The following is a 17150-nucleotide window of genomic DNA, read 5'->3' as shown; positions in this document are numbered from 1 at the left end:
TTGCGGAGTTGTCTGGGACAAAGCCACAAAATCTTTGCCCAGGTTCATTTCTTACCATCGTCTCATGCCTGTTAGATCCATGAGAGGCCATCTTGCCTGTGCACACAAAGAAAGGCCAGGGTTCTTCAAGAGCAAAATCAACTGAAAATTAGTCCTTGGCAGGAGCAGTCACTGCAGGAGGAGAGTGAAAAGACATTTAGGCCCTTGGGGAAGGCAGCTCTGAGACAGACGAAACCACCTTCGTCCGTGCTCATGGACTCTGTCTCAAACTGCTGTGTTAATGCTCAGTTGTAGCTCCCAGTTACCATTCTCAAGAACAGTCAGTCAGTGAATACGGGATCATAGACTATGTGCTAGGGTTTAAGATGATGAGCAAGACACATGTAGGGGAAGGTAGGCAAGTTAACTAGGCAGTGAATGATAATATGGCATGAGGACAATAAGGGGCAATATTGGGTCCTGGGGAAGCTCAGAGAACCTAGCCTTCCTGGGAGGGACCAAGGAGGGCTTCTTGGAGGAGGTCTCAAAGAACTGAGACCTAAATGACTAGATTTAAAAATGGCAGGAGTCAAAACAGGAGGATATTTCCAGCAGAGGGAACAATATGTGCAAAGGCTAGGTGACAGGAACCTGGGTCTTTGGAGGAAGTGAAAACAGTTCTGAGTGTGAGGTGGAAGAGTTGAGAGATAGGAGGCTGGAGAGGCAAGCGACAGCTAAAGCCTTGGGCAGCCATGTGCACATATTAAAGAATTTGGGGCCCTTCCCCCTTCTGCCATGGGATGACACAGCAAGGAGACCCTCACTAGATGCTGATTCCTCATTCGTGGACTTCCCAGCCTCCAGAACTAGACAGGGGTCTCATTGTGTTGTCCAGGCTGGTCTCAAACTCTTGAAATAGTGATCCTCCTGCATCAGCCTCCCCACCTGAGTAGCTGGGAGTACAGGCATGTACCACCACACCCAGCTTGGAGTACCCATTTTTGAACTTCTTCATTAAGTTCATGTATATAGTAAAATCACGTATGTAGTGTTTTGAGTCTGATTTCTTTCAGCATAATTTTGAGGTTCATCCTTGTGTATCAGTTCCTTTTTATTGCTGAGTTGTATTCCACTGTGTGACTGTGACACAGTTTGTATGACAGTTTGTTTATCCATTCTCCTGTTGATGGACACTTGGGCTTGTTCCAGTTGAGGGCTATGAATGGTTGCAAAAAAGTTTGGGGCTTTATTCAGCAACAAGGAAGCACTGAAAGCTTTTAAGCAGATTAACATGATTTGCATTTTAGAAAGATCAATTTGGGAAATGGATTAGAGTGGGACAAGTCTGGAGGCAGAGACCAGTTAAGTGCTTCAGCTGAAGGTAGCGAGTAGTGGGGAAGGAAAGAATGAACGAACTGGAGATATTTGAGAAACCACACATTGAGTCAAGGTGAAGCCTGGTTTTTCAGTGCGGGCAGCCAGATGGAGGTCTTGGCATTAGCCCGAAATAGCAGATAAATACGGAGGGTGCTTGGATGTATTGTTTTAAGTGCCTGTGAGGCAGCCCAAAAGGGGATGGCAGTGAGAGTGGTTGGATGTGCACGTCAGGAGCTCATAGGAAAGGGATGGGTGGGATGTGGACTTTGGAGTCATTTGTACAAAGATGGTGAATGAAGGTGTGTGATGGATTAGGTTGCTTGAAGAATGTGTAGAGAGAAGGACCAAAAACCAAATTCTTGAGAAGGCCAGCAGTTAAAGAGCACAGAGAGAGTGGGACTGACCAAAGAACTAGAGTCCCTGCACAAATAGATGCTCAAATAAGCATGAATACTGTCAATTTGTTAAATGAAGGGGAGGTCAGAGACAGGGAGGAAAATCAGAACATATCTAAGAGGACAAGGAGAGTATTTTTAAAAGGCAGGAGTCAGCAGAGTCATTTACCTGCAGAGCAGCAGGAAAAAGATTGGATACTAGGATTAAGGCCAATTTAAGAAATCAAACCATTTACTAATACTTCCACCTCGTTTTAATGTTGGACATCTCACTTGCCTTCAATTCTGAAACAGTGTGCCACACTATCAGCTGGTAGTAATTGCTGCCAATTTCCCTTCTGTTTCTTCCACTGATCGCATAAACTCTAGCTCCTGTCCTGCATTCACGTATGACTATTTCATCCTGTTATTTTCACTCTAGATTTCCTTGCTCCTTGGTTAGGTCTCAGAGCTATGCATTTCCCATAAAAACTAGGGGGAAAAATCCACCAGGAAAGCAGATACAGTCTCATAATCTGATCCATGCGACCATTTTACTTCATAGCTTGCAATGTTTAAAGCTATAACCTTCTCAAGACTTAAAATTTTGAATTGCACTAACAGGAACTAGTGCTGACTGCTCCCTGAAATTCAATCTATTATTTTGTAAAGAAAGTAATAACTTTGGCAGGAGGCCAGTGAATGTACCACCCCTCCCAGACTTCTCAATTTTAGACAGTGACATCATTGAGAGACTTCTGTTTTTTAAACATTTCATATATTAAAGGAAATGTAAGAGATAACTCTGAAATGCAAGCAATGTTACGAGCTTGAACAGGAAGGACATAGCTAATGAGGCTAGGAAATGAGATAATTTCTTTTATAGAATCATCTGATATTCAGGAAACTAGGAATTTACAAAGGAGAGGATACAATGAAATTAACCAGTGAGTGGAGCTATCCTTTGGGATCAGTAACCTTTAGACCTGGACCTAATAACAAGGCTGTGGTAGATGAATATCTTAGGGCTGATATAGGAGTTTTTTTTTCCTTTAATAACAGTTTTGGTTTTTTTTCTTCCAGACTCAGAAGACTATATCCTAAATTAAGAAGTGAAAGAATGAAGGTAGGAGCAAAGTGCCATTCATGTATAATTTTGGAAGCTACCCACTTTATTATACATGATTGAAGATCAAATCACAAAACAACACAAAAGCTCTCAAATCTAGCTCTTATGTTCCAGTAAATCAGAAAGACCCATTTCATATAGCAGAACACAAGGAGATGGTGTAGTTGTCAGAAGATTAACCCTGCCTGTTTATCCTAAAACCAAAGTTTGTTTTTTAAAAAAGTGCTTTTTAGCTGTCTAAACATTTTCCTGGATCATTAAAGAGACTTCTTCAGTAAGGGATGGCATTCCACTCTCCGTTCCATTAAAAAAATTGCAGAGAATTCTTGGGGTAAGGAGCAAGATTTGATTTCCCCCCCAATATTCTCAAAATGGTCTATAATTTAAGAATAGCTGAACTTTTTCATCAATATGAAAGTCATGCATACTCATCCTAGCACATCAAGCATTTAGCTCTTTGAATTCAGGAATTTCATGATGGGCAGAGGATTAGATTCATTTATTAAAAATCCAGGTTGAAAAACAAAAGTCTTGTCCATCTGGAGATTTTAATATATTTATTTGAAAACCAAGTTCTGTGAAAGAGCACACTAAATAGTCATATATCTTCTTTTCAACCAAAGACTTGGAGACAAGGTTCTTCAGGTCAGCGCAAGGCAATGGTACACATGCATTGAATAGCAGGTCTCGGCATGAATTTCCTCATAGGCATTTCCAATATGAGCCTGGACAATCTTCTTCAGAAGAGCAAGTGAGATCCTGCGGAAGGGAATGGGGGTGGTGGTAGAAGCTAGAGTCATTCTTAATTGCAAAACATTCTCTCTCCCCTTCCCCCCTCTTTTTTTTTTATTACTAGCTATTGAAATCTAAAACTAGGCCTCAACCCTGCCTTTGCAGTCCTTATGCTACTTTGGGTTAAGACAGACTATAGCTGTCAAACCCTTTTTTGTTGTTGTTGTTGTTTTTTTTTTTTTTTTGAGACAGAGTCTCACTCTGTTGCCCAGGCTAGAGTGAGTGCCGTGGCGTCAGCCTAGCTCACAGCAACCTCAATCTCCTGGGCTCAGGCGATCCTCCTGCCTCAGCCTCCCGAGTAGCTGGGACTACAGGCATGCGCCACCATGCCCGGCTAATTTTTTCTATATATATTAGTTGGCCAATTAATTTCTTTCTATTGATAGTAGAGACGGGGTCTCGCTCTTGCTCAGGCTGGTTTCGAACTCATGACCTCGAGCAATCCACCCGCCTCGGCCTCCAGAGTGCTAGGATTACAGGCACGAGCCACCACGCCCGGCCTTCAAACCCTTAATGGACTGAATATTTTATCCTTTAAAACCTAACAAGAATCCAGTTTCCAGCTATAAGCCTCTAAGCCATTTTGTAGTAAACTGCCTTGAAAGCCATCACCCGGGGGGCTTCCTGTAAGGTATTAAAAAGGCTAAAAAGGACGCTAATAGGTGTCATTTCCATTCTCCAAGAGAGACTGAGTGATCATGACATCTATACTGTCATGTGCTAGTTGGGTAAAGCTTAGGAAACCATCAAGGCTGAAAGATAATTTCCTTTCTTTTCTTCTTTCTTTCTGTTTGAGATAACAGTCTTACTCTGTCGCTCTGGGTAGAGTGCAGTGGAATCATCATAGCTCACTGCAACCTCAAACTCCTGGGTTCAAGCAATCCTCCCAACTTAGCCTCCCAAGTAGCTGGGACTACAGGCGCACACCACCAGGCTCAGCTAATTTTTCCTATTTTTGGTAGAGACAGGGTCTCACCCTTGCTTAGGCTGGTCTTGAAGTCCTGGCCTCAACTGATCCTCCTGCCTTGGCCTCCCAAAGTGCTAGGATTATAGGCATGAGCCACAGCACCTGGCCAATAATTTTCAAAACTAAGTTTAGATAACATGGAAATTAGTATAAATCCCCTTTTCTTAAGGCCCAAACTAATAGTCTCCCTGAGGCATGAATATATTTTCCTACAAATGGCAGGGTTTCTACCTTAATATTTATCTGAGATTTCTGTAAAGTTTTCGTTAATTGCTAGTCAGTGTATAACACTCACCATGCTTGATTTGCAACTAGACTTTTAAATATAATACATGATACTGTCCTTATTTTGTTTAAAGCATAGAATAAATTCATAGCTGTCTGAAAATGTGTTCGTGCTAGGGTAGGATTAGGGAACCTTGATTATCGTTCACCTGAGCCTTCAATTATGTGATGACCATTCAAAAGAAATGAGGCAACTAAGAATGACAATTTAATGAATTATATTATTCTAATCTTTCACATCTAAAGACCCCTTTCAGTACTGTTAGAATACTGGCACAGTAATAATCCTTTTCAACTGGATGAAGCTTTGTGATGTGGTCTAAATGACCCCAAAGTCTCTATAAGCACCCTGACTTACACACACTGAATGAATGAATGTTAAGGCTTCTAGTGTCAAAAGTATTGCCAAAGGAGATAGGGAGAGAGAAAATTCGGTGAAAATTGTATATCTGTGCTACTCAAAAGTGTGATCAATGGGCCAGTGCCAGTCCAACTATTACTGATCCACAAGGCACTTACATCAGAATGTAAATCAACTCCATCACTAAGCAAACTATACAGTTCAGATGACTTTTTGGGGAAGACTCTGCGGATGAAAGAAGCATTGAGTCGCTTTACATTCTGAAGCAAGTTTCCGAGTATCTCCTTACAGAACTATAAAAACAGTTTACAGGCCAGCCACTTTGAACAGCATTGGTAGTGTATAGAGTTAAGGAAGAAAGAAAAAAGGCATTTCTTGTTACATACACAGAAAGAGCTAAAAATAGGGGGAAGTTTTAATGCTGTTTAAGTGTAAATAAGTACTAAGCACAAAACAAAGGAAAACAGTGAGACGATGTCCTTGTAACAAACATTTGTGAAGTACTGGCGAAGAGGTTTCCCTTCATAATTTGGTTGCACATGTACCTCTGGTCCTTAATCGTCAATATACTCAAATGGTTCTGGGGGTTCTGGCTCTTGTTCCTCCTCCTCAATTTTAGGGCCGTGTGCTGCCACAGGTTCCACCAGTTCTTCAATGTCTTCACTGGTATCCTTGAGAATGATGATGCCTCCGATGGAGAGCTGTAAACAGAGAGCAGTGAAGAAGCACAAGCTCCACTCATATTCCAAGCCTGTTTCACATCTAGAGTGTACGCTTGTTAAATGGCACCTTAAAACTATCTGAATGATGCAGAAGTAAAAACCTAGGGCAGGACTATACTAGGATAAAGACAACTGTGACCTATAAGGAGCATTTGCAAACTTAACCCAATGGCTCTGGATGGTATAACATGTGATGCTGTTCTACTCAGCTGAACATCCTAATTTAAGATGTTAAATTGCATCCTAATTTAAGAACAGTATTTCTCAGCCATGGATCTGGCTACTAACCTCAGTCTGACTGGGGGTATAATGAATGTTTCCTGTCCAAATACAATATTCTCATGCCTTCCTCCTCAAGATGTGGTCCTGAACCGGCAGCATTGTTATCACTTGTGAGCTTGTTAAAAATAAAGAAAAGCTGGGCCCACCCTAGATCTACAGAATCTGCATTTTAACAAGATCCCCAGTTGATCTGCATGCGCATTAAAGTTTGAGAAGCACACTAATCTAATATGTACTCCATTATTGTGAGATGACCATCATTTTGGACACAAGATAATTTGTTTTTTTTTTTGTTAACCAGACAAGATAATTTGTAAAGGAAAAACCAGCAGCAATTTCAGAACGATGGAGAGAACAGCATAAATATACCAGACATCTGAGTGTTTTTCACTTTGATCCATAAATCCTGGTGATGCAAGCCAATGAAAAAACAGATGGGAAACAAACAGAAAGCAGACTGTAGCAGCAATTCTATTAAGCCTTCTTCCAAACATATTAGCAGAAGGTGAATCCAAACACCAAACTATTCACCCATCTCTGGTGTGCTAACCTCATTCTATTTGCTTGCCTGTGTCAAAGGAAATGGAAAGCTGCTCTCTGTAATTAAATCAGTCAACAGTGGCAGGGCACATCTGGAAAAAGCATATTTCTACCAAAGCACATTACTGGGAAGGAAAAGAAGCACAAGCACATGAGTCAAATGATTCACATATGTATAAGCATCTCTGCAGTTCAACCTAATCCGATTTTTACTCATCAGAACTCTGCTCTGCCACGCTACAAAACTGGTATGCCTTCATGAATTTCCAAACTATTTCCCTTCTCCCAATACACACATATCCTACATTTACCTAGAACCTCTCCCTTAAAAAGTTTGCTCTTCTTGAAGAGAATGCATTTTATGAATGGACCCTGTCTTTACTATCAATACTCACGCCAAGAACAATCAGAGCATGTGGTCACCGCCCTAATCCTCCATGGCCTAAAAATTTACTTGAACCTCCTAATTGACCAAATGGAGATGAATAAGCTACCAGACAGAAAATACCCAGTTCACAAGAGGACTTCCTATTTTGGGGAAACATCTGGCTCTAGGTTATTACTATTTCATGCTTAACGGGAATGAAATAATCCAACTCAAATCCTACAATACCATCCACACATGTAAAGAGCTGTTTATAGCTATACGTGGTTAGGTTTATTAATGCTGCATATGTTGGTAAGAAAGTTCACCCTCTAAGCAGTAAGATACATGATTTTCTGTTCTCTGGGAAGGGTGAATACCAACTGAATATATAGGCAATGAAACACTATAAAGTTTGTGTTCTCTGTCTTGTGTGTCCACTGAGTCTCTTTAATCATCTATTCATTGGACAAGAATTTCCTTAAACATCTGGGAACAATAAGTCTCCCAGTCTTTGTTAGACTGTGTTGGGCTACACCTTCAACAGTCAGCCAGGCAACTGACAATTATTCTTCAGCCTTCATTACTTGCTTGCACAGACAGAGGAAGTCTTTCGGATTTATAGATGGATCAACTGTTATAGCTCTGACTTAATTTGAGCAAAGACTTAACAAACATTTTATTTCCAACTGTGGCATACCAGTGTGCTCATATTGTCTCCTGGCCTTGAGCATATGTCTATCTTTAGTTCATAATTGTCAAAAACATTAGGTATCTCCTGTGCTTGGAGTATGCACTAGTTGTGTCCTAAGACATTTGTTCTGGATATATATTCCACTGCAACTGGCAAGAAAAGTTTATAGACACTATTAGCACACATTCTCTGTAAAAATGCCACTAAGATGAACTGGATTGCAGATCAGACAGTGACCATATTTAAGGCGTCCATTGGCAGTTCTATCAATTCATTCACTTAACACCACACAACAACTACTATAGATTAGGTAGTGCTACAGATCAACATTTATCATTGGTTTAGATGTTTTACAACATCTTTAGGAGGGAGATGGTATTACCAGACCAATTTTACAGATGAAGAAACTGACATTAAATGCCTTGTATATTCACACAGATAAGAAATGGCAGAGCTGAAATATAAATCCAGTTATGCCAAATTCCAGCTCTAAACCACTACATAACACTATCTTCCATTCTCTGCCTTTGTCTCCTCTAGCTGATAATCTAGTCAAGTAAGACCTTGGCTCAGCTACCTCTGACCCACCATCAGGTTGATAAGAGTAGTTTACTCTTGTATGAGGATCTAGAAATTTCATATCTGACATCTTTGATAGACCTAGCAGTTGGATATATCGAATGGGTCTATTGATGGCTTTTTAGTTTTTTAGGTACAAGAACCTGGAAGATAAAGACAGTGTCATGCTTAAATTTCTGATAAGCATTTGTTACTAACATGAAATATTCTACACCTTGGAATAAGTTAAATGGCACAAAGATCCTTTTTGAACTCTAAAATGTAATGTTTATGACAGCAGTGTAATTATAATGATGACTAACATTTACCAAGCAGTCCCAGGTCTTGTTCTCAGTGCTTATGTATTAACTTGTTCAATTTGAGCCATATCCCTGTGAGGTAGGGATGATAATCTGTGCTGTACAGTAAGGGAAATTGAGGCAGTGAGAGATTTAGTACCTAGCCTAACGTCCCATAACCTGTAAGTGGTAGAATCAAGATTCAAATCCATTGAAAGGTGGTGATTTCTTTAAAAAAAAAAAAAAAAAAAAAAAAAAAGATTCAAATCCAGTATGCCTGCCTCTACAGTCTATGTTCCCAATCACTATGCTGTTTTAGGAATGTCTATGGCATACACCTGTGGCAGAATAAGGGCGTTTGTAGAATTACACATAAAAAAGAAAAATTCCCCAAAATATATATGAAATGGAGGGAAATATTCTTTCTTTTGCTAAGAGATTTCTTAGTACTAGAGAACTTGTTCTAATGATTTTGTAGATTTATCTTTCTCTAGCAATATTTTATTGTTCTACAGATTACTATCCCATGGAATATAGAGCTAGGAGCCACTGGTAACTTACTGGTTTGAAAGGCTGGTATCTACAGGTCTCTGGCATGGTTAGGACCTTAAGCTGGGCTGGCATAACTCGGGCTGGGTTATCCAACAACTGGAAGTTTGGCTCAGGTTCTTTTTTCTTCTCTTTTTCTTCTTTTTTCTCTGCCTCATCCTAGGGGGGAAAAAAGGCTCAGTAAAGGTTCACTTCTGTTCCACATCACTGAGTAATGTTTGATAAGTTTACCGAGCAACTATTATGTATAAAATTTAGTGGCAGATAATAATGGAAGTACAACTAACGTGATAATAGATTCAGAGGACATATGTAACTCCATTTGGGAATGAGAGTGGTATTTGACTTGGTTTTAAAGGATAAGATGGTAGAAAACCCAGCAGACGTAAGTAAAATCAGGTCTATTTAAACAAATGACAATTTCTTTGCTTGAAAGGATTTTTCTTTCTCCTACCATCATTTCATTGTCTGCTAAAAATCCCACTCTGCCCTTCAAAACCTATTTTGGTTGTCATTTCCTCCAGGAACTTATTCCTAATTTGTAAGCTTCTATTCTTCCTACAAATGGATATAATTTCTAGTGTCCCTTTCAAGTAAAATTATATCATTCTATATGCTGGGAATAGGATAATTATTTGAAGGAAGCCATGAGCAAGGTATAGTTAATGTTAGACTAAGGAAGAATCTGGACCATAACAGAGAGATATTTCAACCTGTATGACCAACCACCAAGTTATACCCACCACTTCCATTTTCTCCTCCTCCTTTTTTTCTTTTTCTTTTTCCTTCTTTTTAGCCTTGGCAGTTATAGATAACACAGCAGTAGAAACCTAGAGGAAGTGAACAGGGTAAATCATTGTAATCCCTTAGGTCTATACAAACATATAAGCCCTAAGAACCCTATAATACTATTCTGTTTGCTGGCAGTAAGTATTATAAAGAACAAAATAATCGAGAATAAATGGGAATAACAAGGACATTTACTGACGTTATTTACTACTATTATCCAGGTGAATCTTTAGTTCTTGGAGGTTTGTGTCTAATATAATTCTAATCTTCTTTAATCTGTAGCCTAGCCTGTATATAAATTTGCTATCATGTACTTCTAAGATAAAGATTTGGGTGCTATATCCTTTTTTACTTTATAGGGAAAGCACTGGGAAACACAATAATTTCCTCCAGTCCTGGTTGTAGAGATGTCCACACTGGACTAGTGCCTTACAATAATAATGGGTGAGTGGATGGCCTGGAATTATCCTCCTTGATGGGTCTCACTGAAATCAAAGGTGAAACAGGGAGTTTGAACAGCTGGGCAATATTGGTTGGTGTAAAGCTGATTTTGTTTTAGAACTAAAAAGAGGGTATGAAACACAGCGGCCACCCTCAAATTTGGCCAATTATATAATTATTGCCACTTATACACACAATTTACACCAAATAATTAACTGGATAATATGAGACATTATCCTGACAGAAAGAACTATTCTCCTATACGTCATGTGTCATGAAAGATACTTTTACTGAGTAAAACTTCATTGGCAAGTACAACTCTCTAATCATTATTCTTTGATTTAACACATATCAATGACTGGTAGGAGCATAAATTGATTATATCCATTTTGAAAGGTAAATTGGTTAATATCTAAGAAAATAAGTGATGTGTATTACTTCTGATCAAGCAATTCCACATCTAAGATTCTAACCTATATACTTACTTGCACAGGGCACAAACGGATGTGTATAAAGACTTTCATTCCAGCCTCATTTGTAGTAGTGATAAATTAGAAATAACCTTAAATGAAACTAAAGAAAGAACTAGTATGACAAATAATGCTACATTCATAAAGGCATGGCTTGGTAGCTTTGGGAAAAAAATGAGATCTATATACACTAAGTTTTAAAGATATGTTAAAGTGAAAACAAGATGTAGAATAGTATGTAGAGAATAATTCTATCTGTGGTATAAAAAGTATTGACACATGCAGAGAAAACCTACACAGGGATTCACCAGTTGTGAATCCTACAACATGGGACTTGGATGACCAAGACAGAAAAAGCACTTTTACTTCATATTCTTGTATAATGTTAGATTTTTACCACGAGAAATGTAACTTTTAAACATAAAACATATTTAAAAATGAGCACAGGTAAAACACTCAGCTCCTATATCTAAGTACAAATGTTGCTTAAAGGAACAAAGAACATACCTTTTCCTTTTCCTTTTCTTTTGGTACTTCCAAAGGGGCAGGATATGCAAACGTGGATGGTTTACAGTTTGATTTATACTGAACTTTTGGCATCTGAAGAAATAAAAGAAATTGTTTTTCCTTCTCCATTAAAATAACATAAAGATTTAAGTAAGATACAAAAAAGAGACCAGAAGTGTCAATGGTGGATAGATGTTCGACTATGTTATCACTACTCTTTGAAAGGCATCTGTCTTCTTTTATTGAATTAGTTTTTAGGTGCTTTACAGAATTACCTGTAGTTCCTTATGCTTTCCTGAAGCTGTGCCTTTGAATAGATACCCCTTTATCTCACTGTTACTAACAACCTACCCTGCTTCAATGGATTAAGTCCTACTCATGGTGTGAGCATTAGATTAACTGTTACCTCCTTTGTAAAGCTGTCTGATTGATTTTCTGTCCCAAACTTCCATGTCCCTTCCTTGCACCACACTAACTTGTAAGTCTGTATATATATTAATAGTTTCCTGGCCAAGCGCAGTAGCGCATGCCTGTAATCCTAGGACTCTGGGAGGATTGCTTGAAGTCAGGAGTTTGAGACCAGCCTGAGCAAGAGCAAGATCCTGTCTCTACCAAAAGATAGAAAAAATTAGCCAGGCATGGTGGAATGGGCTTGTAGTGCCAGCTACCCAGGAGGCTGAGGCAGGGTGATCACTTGAGCCCAGGAGTTGGAGTATGCAGTGAGCTATGACACCACCGCACTCTAGCTAGGGCAACAGAGCAAGACTCTACCTCCATTAAAAAAAAAAAAATTGTTTCCACATCATTTAATTATGCCTTATAAGAGTCTAACATGAGCCTAATGGAAAGTCAGCTTCACATTACTTAGTAACCAGGTTTAAATTCTTTGGTCTGAATTTTTCTCTACCCAATTTATGTTGATGGGAGAATGATAATAAGCACCATACTTTCTAGGGCCAGGAAGCTTATCTTCTCCATCTCACTTTCTTCTTTTTTAGAGACAGGTACTCACTCTGTCACTCAGGCTGGAGTGCAGTGGCACAATCACAGTTCACTGCAACCTCAAACTCCTGGGCTCAAGCAATCCTCCAGCCTCAGCCTCCTGAGCAGCTGAGAGTATAGATGTGCACTAGCATACCCAGCTAATTTTTTTCATTTTTTTTTTTTTTTTTTTAGAGACGGGGGTCTCGCTATGTTGTTTCTCAGGCTGGTCTTGAATTCCTAGCCTCAAGCCATCCTCCCGCCTCAGCCTCCTCTGTAGCTGAGTCCACATGGCTTTTATAGTAAAGAATAAAAACAGATCACAAAATTATTTGGTAGAGAATAAAAGCCCCTTTATAGGATGTTTAGTTACAATGTTAAAGGTTAGGGATTGGGAAACCAAATCCTTATTTCGAGAAATAAAACTGCTTACAAATGTGAGCAGTTTTAATTAGCTATAAGCTGTACAGCAAAATCAATACAATGAAACATTCAATCTTTATCAGGCGATTTTTGGCCTAAAAATTTTCCACTCTGAAAATTTAATAGAACAGTGATGACTAGACATAAGAATTATTTTAAGGTCAAAAAGCCTTTTGACCTTTAAAGAACAAGAAGATGAATCATCAGGTCACAGGATTGAGAAAGGCCTAAATCACAAACCGCATTTAAAAATATGATTAAAAATGTGATGACAAAGCATGAAGCACCTTAAGTTTTTAACTTAAGTGACCAGTTTCATTCTGTCAGATTCCCTGGCTCCTCATTGCTGGTCTTATTCTCTGCCACTACCAAAGGGACATCCTCCTATTTTGCTTTTCCCTTTAGTAACAATTCTTTCTTCCATCAATCATTATAGTATCATATAACTCTGAAACATGTCCTTGATTCAAATCTTTATTCCTTATTATTAAGATTCAGTTTAGGTTCTCATTCTACCTTGCCCAGATTACTGCAATAGCATTCTAATGGCTTTCCATTGATACCAGAACAATCTTTCTAAAATGCAAATCTCATGTCATTTGTCTATTAGAAACCCTTCAACAGCTCACACAGCCTTTAGTATTAAATAAAATTCATCAGAGTGGTCTACAAAGTCTCTCTGTATGTTTGAATTTAGCCCTCTCTTTCACCATTCCCTCTCAATTGATTCACTCAATATTACACAGCTAGTAAGGAGACAGGATTTTTAAAACTTCCACTGACAAATTCCACTTAACAAGGTGATGACTCAAATTGAAGGGAAAACATGTTATTGATGAGATGCCAACTCATCTTTAAAATTTCATGGAAATCCTTGCGAGTGGCTGGTGTGTATCAATAGGATATGGTGAACAGGATGTACTACAAAGTTGAGGTCTCACAAACATACCTTTAAGTCCTTGTTAAGGCCGATGACACAGGTAGGGGTATAAGCCAATGACAGGAAGTGTGAAAGAGGAAACCAGAACCAGAACTGAGTAAAGACAAGGACACCAACCACGGAAGGCATATGAGTGTGTCCAGTCCTGGACTGTAAGGAGATTGTGACATTATGACCACCTGTAGAAAAAGAGAAACTATGAACAGCAATCCAGTGGGGTAATAATAAAGATTTTATTATTTCTAAGTACTGCACTAGGAAGACATCTGGCGATTATTTTAAGAGCACAGTTCATACAATCTAATATAGAGTCCATGGAATTAGTCATTGAGTTATCTAGGCTCTCCAAAACTGAAAATGCTATACTTTAATTGGACTCAGGGCAAATGTAGACCTTCTTTATCTATAGGCAGGTGTTTTTAAAAAACTAAGCCTGAAGAGTATTAAAACTATGATTCTAAGTTAAATATTACTCTATATATTACCTTTTAATGTGTTATTTATTTATTTATTTAGAGACAGAGTCTCACTCTGTTGCCCAGGCTAGAGTGCCGTGGCGTCAGCCTAGCTCACAGCAACCTCCAACTCCTGGGCTCAAGCAATCCTTCTGCCTCAGCCTCCCAAGTGGCTGGGACTACAGGCATGTGCCACCATGCCTGGCTAATTTTTTCTATATATGTCTAGTCGGCCAATTAATTTCTTTCTATTTATAGCAGAGATGGGGTCTCACTCTTGCTCAGGCTGGTTTCGAACTCCTGACCTTGAGGGATCCACCCGCCTTGGCCTCCCAGAGTGCTAGGATTACAGGCGTGAGCCACCGCGCCTGGCCTTAAAGTGCTAATAATTTATTAATAGTACATATATTTGCAAGCAATAGCAAAGAGGCCAAGAGGTAGATATTGTTAACTTCGTTTTATACTTGCTGCTTTAATCATATGTCTGAATGTAGAAAATTACATATTTATAATATACTCACACATTTATAAAATATATTTGACAGGCCAGGCATGGTAGCTCATATGCCTATAATCCTAACACTTTGGGAGGCCGAGACAGGAAGATTGAGGCCAAGAGTTTGAGACTCACCTCAGCAACATAGCAAGACTCCATCTCTACAAAATATTTAAAAAATAAGTTGGGCATGGTACGCACACACCTGTTGTCTCAGCTACTTGGGAGGCTGAGGCAAGTGGATCACTTAAGCCCAGGAATTTGAAATTGCAGTGAGTTATGATGATGCCACTGTACTCTAGCCTAGGCAACATAGCAAGACTCTGTCTAAATAAATAAATAACAGTAAAGAATATGTTCTGACTTTTGCTCTTTTAGGTGTTAAGCAGTATAAAAACTATTAGAGGCCGGGGGCGGTGGCTCACACCTGTAATCCTAGCACTCTGGGAGGCCAAGGTGGGCGGATTGCTCGAGGTCAGGAGTTCAAAACCAGCCTGAGCAAGAGTGAGACCCCATCTCTACTATAAATAGAAAGAAATTAATTGGCCAACGAATATATATAGAAAAAACTAGCCGGGCATGGTGGCACATGCCTGTAGTCCCAGCTACTCGGGAGGCTGAGGCAGGAGGATCGCTCGAGCCCAGGAGTTTGAGGTTGCTGTGAGCTAGGCTGACGCCACGGCACTCACTCTAGCCTGGGCAACAAAGTGAGACTCTGTCTCAAAAAAAACCCACAAAAACAAAAACAAAACTATTAGAATTATGAGAAATATTTATTATCAGTTATAAAGATTTATGTGCAACTACAGAAAAATCCAAGTACAGTATGAAGCATTACTCTACAAATTATTAAATCACTTACATTGGTAGGAGGCAGCTCTGACATTAACTAGCCTGGTGACCAGAGATGAATTACTTTACTTCTTTTTTTATTTTTTGGAGATAGGGTTTTGCTATGTTGTGATTTCAAACTCCTGGCCTAAAGTGATCTTTCTGCTTCACCCTCTTGAATAGCTGGGACTACAGGTGTGTGGCACCACACCTGGCTTACTTTACTTCTAAGAGTCTTTTTTTCCATTGGCAAAATAAGGGTATAAACTTTAGTATTTGAACTAGAGCACTAGCACTAACAAAAGAAAACTTTTAAGCTTCAATTCTTGATTCAATTGAAAATTTTTTGAGGAACCACAATATGTAAAACAATAAAATCAGAGCTGATTCTGTCTAATGAGAAGTTTGGACTGTTGGGAGGGTATCATGGCTTAGAACCTGATCTTTTGCCACATTCCCTAGACTATTCCTCTAGACACTACAGAGAAGCACAGTTTGAAAGCCAGTGAACCAGAGCTGAGGTCCAAGCTATCAGAGTTAGATAGCTGGATCTTTACTGAGCCCTTGTAAGGTTGAGATTCTAGGAGGCTATTAGGGGTTGCAAACTCGAATGTCTTTAGGAATGAGATGGGTAAACAAATGAGAAAACATGGACTGGGAGAAGTGGGGAATTGAAGTAAACTGGAAAGTACATGTTTTATTTAATGGGAACATGTTACTAGAGATATAGGTCCAGGGTCACTAAGTCATTTTGTTTTTAAAAGTGGACTCTATCTGGATTTTGTCCAAAATCTTGCAAATTTTGTTAGCAGGTAAAATAAAACACATCCTTGTCAGATTTGGCTCAAGGGCAGGTGTGTTGCAATCTCTGGTCCAGTAAATGGTGTTAGTGCTGTAACACAGAACTGTGAAATGCAAATCTGTTAGTTTATATAATACAGCCTATAACAATGGGGCTTGTCTGTGCCTAATCAGGATCCCAATTTGAATTACAATGCTGGATTCTAGTTGCTCACATTTCACTTCTCTTGATCTCAATATTTCATAGGTGACTACATTTTGCTTGGTTGTCAAAAATAAATACTAAACCAAACAGCATTTTAATTTTTGCAAGAATAGGGTTTCTACTGTTCAACAAAATAATCTAGATTTTCTTAAAACCCCACTATAGATATTTCATTTAAGATTTTTATCTAAAAAAAAAAAAAGGTCAGGTATTATTTTGTTTTTCCCACAGGAGTTATGTGCATTTATTGTCTGCTTATATTCTTCCCTACACTAACCCCCACAAAAACTGAATGCTTACTATATATTGAGAATTATGAATAAAATACTGAAAAAGATCCCAAGGAGACATCAGTCTAGTGAAGACAACAGATTAGATAATTAAAATAAGACACAGCATATTATGATAGCTATAAACCTGGGTGCTAGTAGGAACATACAGCTAAGCAAGGTACCTAACCTAGGGTGAGGCTGGGTAGGGTACAAGAGAGGAAAAGGCTGCCTAGAGAATGTGCTATTAGATTTAAGTTTTTTTTTTTT

The 17150-nt window shown here is 39.0% G+C and overlaps 1 protein-coding gene across 1 annotated transcript in view; it reads right to left on the bottom strand.

Moving 5' to 3' along the window:
- Window positions 1-3399: 3399 nt before the first annotated feature.
- PSMD1 (proteasome 26S subunit, non-ATPase 1) overlaps window positions 3400-17150 on the bottom strand; it is a 99527-nt gene continuing 85776 nt past the window's right edge. The window contains exons 20-25 of the mRNA XM_012749386.3: window positions 13833-14002; window positions 11480-11572; window positions 10016-10102; window positions 9285-9431; window positions 5810-5965; window positions 3400-3618 (exon numbers count right to left, since the gene is read on the bottom strand). Coding sequence (XP_012604840.1) covers window positions 5819-5965; window positions 9285-9431; window positions 10016-10102; window positions 11480-11572; window positions 13833-14002 — 644 coding nt within the window. The 3' untranslated portion in view covers window positions 3400-3618; window positions 5810-5818. The remainder of the gene's footprint in view (window positions 3619-5809; window positions 5966-9284; window positions 9432-10015; window positions 10103-11479; window positions 11573-13832; window positions 14003-17150) is intronic.

Source organism: Microcebus murinus, chromosome 8 (genome assembly GCF_040939455.1).
Source record: "Microcebus murinus isolate Inina chromosome 8, M.murinus_Inina_mat1.0, whole genome shotgun sequence".
NCBI classification, from domain to species: Eukaryota; Metazoa; Chordata; class Mammalia; order Primates; family Cheirogaleidae; genus Microcebus; species Microcebus murinus.
The sequence above is the reverse complement of the archived record's forward strand: the minus strand, read 5'-3'. Positions and strand labels throughout refer to the sequence as shown.